This window comes from Notothenia coriiceps, unplaced genomic scaffold, assembly GCF_000735185.1.
Source record: "Notothenia coriiceps isolate Sejong01 unplaced genomic scaffold, NC01 NC01_scaffold00000886, whole genome shotgun sequence".
Classification (NCBI taxonomy): domain Eukaryota; kingdom Metazoa; phylum Chordata; class Actinopteri; order Perciformes; family Nototheniidae; genus Notothenia; species Notothenia coriiceps.
Window position 1 is genome coordinate 41,614 of NW_011333587.1, and position 7,365 is coordinate 48,978.

Consider the following 7,365-nt stretch of genomic DNA (forward strand, 5'->3'; position numbering starts at 1 on the left):
GGGGGGGGGGCGTTCTGTGCACTCGACTCATGCTATTGGTTCATTTGTTATTATTGTCTATCTGCAACATTGTAGCTTATTCTCTTCTCCTTTTCTTTGTTTCTCTATTCCTGCTTAGGCTGCACATTCCATGAGGATGACTTCTCCATCAAATGTCCTAAACACGAGGTAAGAAAATGACTAGTGAATGAATGGTCATTAATTCTCATATTATTTATTTTTGAGCGTTTAAAATACAGCATCCTGCTTTAACAGTGACTCATACATTGAAAAGGGAGGGAGGGTTGGATGGAGAAGATTTAGCATCTCCTAGGGTAACAACCTTCAGATCTTTGTGATTTCATATATTTTCATGTAAAGTGGGCATCCACAGGATTGCATTTCCATTAGAGCTCTTATAACCTCTCTGCTCAAAAATGCTGTGCATTTGGTTTTGGTTTTTTTCTCCCTCATCCCGCTCCCCATCACACAAAACATTTGGTTCACACATTTCTGTCACAAGCAACAGCACCGTGGCTGGATAGACAATACTGTGCAGAACAGAAAACTAAATTGTCAGCTCTTGTAAAACAGAAGGAATCAGAAGGGGAAACACAAGCTTTCAAGTTGGTGTCTGTTATATCACATAACCTATTATCTACTCCAATGACAAGAGAGTCAGGATCTCATCTTGGGCTGACCAATATTTTGTTACCTAATCAATATGTACCCAATGACCTTGGCAAACTGAACCCATATCAGCCACCAGTCGTTGGGTAAATACTCTGTTATGTGACCTGTGTGTATTACTGTCACTCAACACCCACTGTTATGACTGCCGACCGCTGCAATTACAACGGGTTACTGACTATATTTGTGTTCATATGAAACGTCCACTCCACTGTCAGCTTTCCTGTAAGACAGACGCCATCTGGTGGTGACGAAATTACACTGCAGCACAAAGAGGAAGGTCAAATGCAGAGGAGACGAGGGGGGGGGGGGAGTAGAAGGGGAGAGATGCTGACATTCAGCAGGGAGCAGCGGTGCATTGAGGCAGCAGTGGCAGTAGCCTCCCTCCCTCCCCTCTCTGCCTCTCTCTCCCCTTCCTGTTCTCCTCCATGCAGACTGACGGGGATGAAAAGCTGGCTGATGATCAAAACACCCCACCCAGCATCACTGCTTGCTTTCCTACCCTCATGCTTTCTCCACCCTTATCTCTCCCTATTCCTCTTGTTATTTTCTCATGTGTTCGCCTTATTTAGCTTGTGCCTCCCTGCTGTTTCAGCTCCCCCACTCTGTTCACCTCTCATCTCCTGCGAGCTCCCTTTTTTCTCCCTTTTTTCCCCCCTTCATCCCTTCCTTCTTCTTTCTCATCTCATCTTCTCTTCGCCTCTCCTCACCTCAACTCCCACGACTGAGCAGCAGAAATAGAGTATGTGAAACGGAGAAAAAAGGAACGGCAAGAACGAGAGAGATTGTTGTTAGCGAGCTGAGGCAGAGCTGTCATCAGCTAAGGGATCTGAAGGTCTGTGTGTGGGTCTGTGCTGCGCCAATTTAGCTGAGCAGCCTAATCAAAGGGAAGAGCATGAACATACGAACACACACACACACACACACACACACACACACACACACACACACACACACACACACACACACACACACACACACACACACACACACCCCACCCCACCCATGGGTCCCCCTCTGAAATTCTCCCTCTGCCTGTGTTCACTTGGTTTGAGGGCTGGAACACACATATTGATGACATCTCACACACATGTAGAGCTAATGGACACATACTGTGCGCTTCTACCCAGGTGTATTAACAAGTTACCTGTAAGCTCACTAACATATGCACATATTGAGCGGCAGAGAGTGAAAAGCAGGGAGAAGTAAATACAGTGTTGTGCTGCGGCTGAGTGGGAACAAAAGAGGAATGGGGGGAGTTACATCAGAGAGTGACAGCATAAAAGAGACAGGGATTGGAGGAGAGAAGAAGGGCAAGAGAGACAAGCCGCTCTCAGTGAAGGAGGAATTGAGATTGAAGGGAAATTAGTTAATTTAGGGAGGTAAAAAGAAAGAGAGGGGAGGAAGAAGGAGAGAGAGGGAGAGATAAAAGAGAAAAAGCTGCTCTGAGGGCAGGCCATAAGGATGGACAACAGAGAGAAAGACAGAGAGAGTGAACGAGAGATACTTGGGGGCTGCAGAGGAGAATAAGGGGAAAGGAAGCACTCCTCCACCAACACACCAGCGCAATTAGTAGGCGTTCCTGCTGTGTCTTTCTAAGTGGAGCTGGTTCACTGGCCAGCTGCATCCATCTCTCCACCGCTGCACACGGCAGCCAGCTCACCTTCATGTCTGCATATCTGCACAGAAACACTCACAAAGCTGCAGGTACAGCACATACACGAGAGCTCCCACCTGCAGAAGACATGGACGTACATTTATTGCAGCTTTTGTGTTCATAAAAAACATTTTCAGCACTTAAATAATGCAGATTTTCTGCAATGCTGTGGAGACAATGTAGCACTCATAGAGGGAATACCTCAAAACCTCTCTGCGTGTATTTATGAATTCATAGCTGTCTCTCTTCCCTTTTTCTACAGGACCTGTAATATATTCCAGTTCATCACCTCCAACTCAAACACCACCTCTCAGCCAGGAAGGCGTCACTTATCCAGCAAGGCAAACAGAGATGTTGTCCTAACAGCCACCTATACCTAAAAAAACACAAGGATGACTGATGGCGGACAGGCACATCAAGCCAGTGGAGATGGGGGAGGGGAAAAAGGCTGCTCTGAGGTGGAGGTAGGAGCAATACAAACCCCGGGAAAATGGCTCCGCAGAGAATAGCTGCTCCCTGAACCCCGGCCCGGAAACGTGTTTTCTCAACTGAGCCCCTTACTGGGAGGCAGAAGGCAGCGGCACTGTTTAACAGGAGGAAAGACTGCGCTTTGGAGACTGTGTGTCTAGAGCCCAGTGCACAGGGGGGGCTGCTTAAAATGCAGAGCGAGGAACGTGTGTGTGTGTTCTGCCTTCGGATGGGTTGCTATCATATTCAGACACCTGGCGGACAGTGATTGGACAGGAGCATCCCTCTGGCCACCTTGTCTGTGAGCCAAGAAGTGTGTATGCGTGTGTGTCTGTGCGCGTGTGAGTGGGATAATCACATTGTCATTCTACAGCCACACCATCCGTGTGTTTGGGCATTATGTGTGAGTGAAGAAGTTCGTCTCCAAGATGTCATTGCATCAAAAAAGCAGCAGCAGCAGCCAACCACTGGATGTACTATCTCAATGTGTGTGTTTAAAACAAGAGACAAAACGAAACAAAAAAGGAACTGTACATGATGACGTGCTTTACAGGTTCTAAATATTCTGATATTGAAGAGTTCCGAAAAAAAATGGACGCAGTATTTTACTATAATGCTCTTATCTTCGGAGATGTATTTTGATGTGCAATATGACTATACAACATCATTGCGTCACTCTTGGTATATGTCAGGCTTTGTTGTAATTCTGAAATTAACAGAAAAAAATGAAAAAACTAAACTCTGTTCAAGAGTGTTACCCCATTTCAACTGTGTGCACATTCAATATGTACAGTAGACGACGCCATCATCACTCGACAGGTTGCAAATCGGGGCTCCGAGGGTCCAACCGGGAGTCAGGTCATCTCACCTCATATCTATGTACAGTTCAGAAGTATTACTGTTAAACATTGCCATCATGTATGATTATTTCACCCACAACAACATCGCAGAAAGACACACATTCACTCCAGATTTCATAACACTCCCGTCTGTTCGTGTATCTCAGATGTAGCCTCTTTCACTCTTCCATGCTATGTAACAACGCCCTGGACAGGGTGTGAGTTTAAGTACTGGTCATATCAAAAAGAGACATATTTAAGTATTAGAGCATAAAAGAAAGTGCAAAAACGCCACACCAAACGTTCTCTTTTATGAAGCTCATTATTTAATGGTGTATATAAGTATTTGAAGCTGTTTAAATGTAAGATGTGATGTACTATTATAATTGTGTATAGTATTTCCTAGAGATGTTTATTTTCTATAAAATGGAATATGTTATTGCTTATAAAATGTTATTAAAAGAATCCATTGATGAAAAAAATTACCTTTTTTGGGAATGTCACTTGTCATAAGTTGGAGCATGTCGTTTTATTGATTTCCATGTCTATTTGTTTGAAATCGATGACACAGCATCACTTTGTTTGAAATGTTTTTTGTAACGCCAATGTTAAATATACCAGCACCTTTCATGCTGCTATGACCAACGCCTGCTCTTTTTTGTCTTTCCTGAATACGCACTGACATCAACACCATTTGGATCAGCATGGCATCACCGGGCAAAGGGACCATAATGAGTCATAACAGTGTTCATTATCAAAATGATGTCAACACTTCCAATCTGGTTATAAACATACCAAGCAATCACATTTGAGAAATGAAAGCCTTATCTAACAACCTGCTTTTAATAAAGCAAATGATTACAGATAACTATTACCGATATCAATGAACCTTTGACATTTGCTTACAAAACGCCAAAGGAGATTCACTTCAGAATAATCAAAGATTTTCTTTGGTCAAAACTTGTTCTTGCCTTTTTCATTCAACCACAAGAAGTGCATAATTTCGAGTTTGGAAAAGGGAGACATTTAATTATGTGGATTACAATTACCCCCATTAAAATGGAAAGCACCACAGGAAACTGTAAATCCTTCCTTACAAAATGCTTTAATATTTACATCATAAAGAGATGAAACCGAAGAACAAGGAAGAGAAGAAAATATATCAAAGTTAAAGAACACATGAATAACACCTTTAGACATTGCTATGTCTCATTCATCTCAATCCATCATCTTTCAGTCTTTCACATTAGTGACACTTTAAAAAACATACTCGTTCTGAAACAAGAACACATGCCAACGATTTTTTTCTTTTTCTTACAGTCCTTTAAAAATCAACAACAATGTGTGGTTCTCTAGGAACATTTAACTATAATGACTGAAAGAGCAAGTGTGGCTCTTCGTGTTGGAGCTAAAAAGGAAAACCAGTTTCACTACAGGCCCTCTTTGGATAAAAAACGAATCATTTGAAATGTTCTTCATTATGTAACTTGTTGCAAAAGTGCCATAGGTTCACTTTATAGTGTTTAATCTTTGTGATGCCAGAATTGGACGCTGCCAATATGAAGAATAATCGTAGCTGCATACGTGTGCAACAGTGCAAAAGGTCAATTGAGTCAGACGATGTGACGCAAATAACTTGCACTTGATTTTGACACCCATTGCCATGGCAACACATTACAGTAACTCCATTATATGGGCCTGGAGAAAAGCTACCAAATAAACTCATTTTAGGGGAAGAAAATAAGCATTATCAATCTGCCTTGCAAAATACTTCTTACAGATTATAAATACATTTTGAAATATGTACACGGCAAAACAAATAACGATCTCTATGAAAATAACTCCATAAAGCCACATTTCTATTTATCTCATTGAAATCAGCCTTGCAGGGCTAGTGCAGATTGACACATGGAGCGTCCAGTGGGTCACCTCTCCTGGCTTCAAGTCAAACTTCATTCAAATAAACTTTAATACTTTGTGAACCGGCGGAGTGGCTTCCCACTGAACACATGGGCGGACCAATCAAGTCCTTTTCCTCAACGAACAAGCGACGCCTCACTCTGCGGCCAATCAGAGCAGCCCGCCACTCCAACCCACTGAGCAGTCCTGCTTAAGGTGCATTTATGTCGAAAAGATCGGGGTGGGACTGAATAAGTGCAGGGCAAATATCTCTTTCATGCTTCACTCACACACATACACTCACACACTCACTCATTCACACTGAACCGTCTACTTAGAGGACGTGACGGCTCCTCATTGTGGTCAAACTGTGGCACTGCAACCGAAAATGTTCTTATTCTGGTAATAATCCATAGCAACAAGAGTGTTACCTCTACACACACAGTGCGTCCTGATGTGGGGATTAGGTGTTGGCAGGGACAGTCCATGAGAAAAATCTGAAAGTTTGATATGAATCTGGAAAGTGTAGTCAATCTGTTCAATAGCTGCACGCCAGAAATGCCAGAGAATGTGTGGCTGTGTCTCTGCTGATATTTTCTTTTTTGTCTGTGTGTTTTTGTATCTGATGTTTCTATATACAGTGTCCATACATGTCTCTCAGCCCCTCCCCAACCTTTCTGCTCTCTAGCTGTTGGTGACAGTAGTGCCGCTGCCCAGCTTGATGATCATTTGCTGGCAGTCGTGGAGGGTCCTCTTGTCTCCCAGCTTCTCCAGGGTGCGGGCAGCGTCTGCCAGCATGCCCACCCGTTGGCCGGGGGCCGACAGGAAGGAGGGGGGAAGGTAGCGGCACGCCAGCATCACAGCCTCCGCCTGCTCCCGCTGGCCCGGCCGCGTCTCGCACTCCTCTGCACACAAAAACACAAAGAAACGTTGTTACCATGGTAATTTCGGAGGAGCTTTACGATGTACGATCAGCCATTGACGGACAATCAGACTGCAGCAGCTTCTTGTTTAATTACTGATGGGATTTAGTGTTGTGAACAATTGGACAAAATAGATTAAAAGCTGGTTAGAGCTACTAATTACCGCCATTCAGTGTATCCCAGCTTTTATTTAAAACGAAGCAAGAAAACACACATCTAAAAACACTGCTTGGAGAAGAGCGGAATCCACAGTTGAAGTTTATCAGTAAGTTTCAAAAGTTTTTATTTGCCAACTGCTTTAAAGTTAATTAATTACAGCTTGATAACTCATTAATATAACTCGTAAAACAATGTGCAATTAAGATTATGTTATCATAGCCTCCACATGGCCTACAATATCTGAGTATAGTCGATACACAAAAAAACCCAACAGATGCTGAACGCCTGAACACATCTTTAAAAATATGATGCCACCTTTAGTTGGTTTAATAGGCAATCCATAAATGTCAAATACATCAATAAACAGAATATATCCCATCTGGTAAATGAAGGTTTGTGGACAAACATAGAAATAGAACAGACATTTAGAGCAGCAAAAAGTTAACTAACAATTGTTGTTGCATAGTTGATGAAAATATTAAAACAAACACACACCTGTTTTGGCTCCGGGTGTTGCCCTGCGTCGCAGCGAGCGATCCAGGAGCTGATGTGTGCGGGTGGGACTGGCCCCCGCCATCAGCCTGGCTGTAGCTTCATGAAGGAACAACTGGAAAGAGATGAAGGGAGATAAATGAGGAGGAGGGATGGTGACTCATACAAATGTCTGTCTGTCTGTCTGTCTGTCTGTCTGTCTGTCTGTCTGTCTGTCTGTCTGTCTGTCTGTCTGTCTGTCTGTCTGTCTGTCTGTCTG

The 7,365-nt window shown here is 43.2% G+C and overlaps 2 protein-coding genes across 2 annotated transcripts in view; one reads left to right on the forward strand and one right to left on the reverse strand.

Annotated features, from left to right (window-relative positions):
- rai1 (retinoic acid induced 1) overlaps nt 1-6,012 on the forward strand; it is a 17,926-nt gene extending 11,914 nt beyond the window's left edge. The window contains exons 4-5 of the mRNA XM_010785380.1: nt 119-168; nt 2,589-6,012. Of these exons, the coding sequence (XP_010783682.1) occupies nt 119-168; nt 2,589-2,597 (59 nt within the window). The 3' untranslated portion in view covers nt 2,598-6,012. The remainder of the gene's footprint in view (nt 1-118; nt 169-2,588) is intronic.
- srebf1 (sterol regulatory element binding transcription factor 1) overlaps nt 4,719-7,365 on the reverse strand; it is a 15,935-nt gene continuing 13,288 nt past the window's right edge. Inside the window, 2 exon segments of the mRNA XM_010785371.1 lie at nt 4,719-6,437; nt 7,110-7,294. Of these exon segments, the coding sequence (XP_010783673.1) occupies nt 6,217-6,437; nt 7,110-7,294 (406 nt within the window). The 3' untranslated portion in view covers nt 4,719-6,216.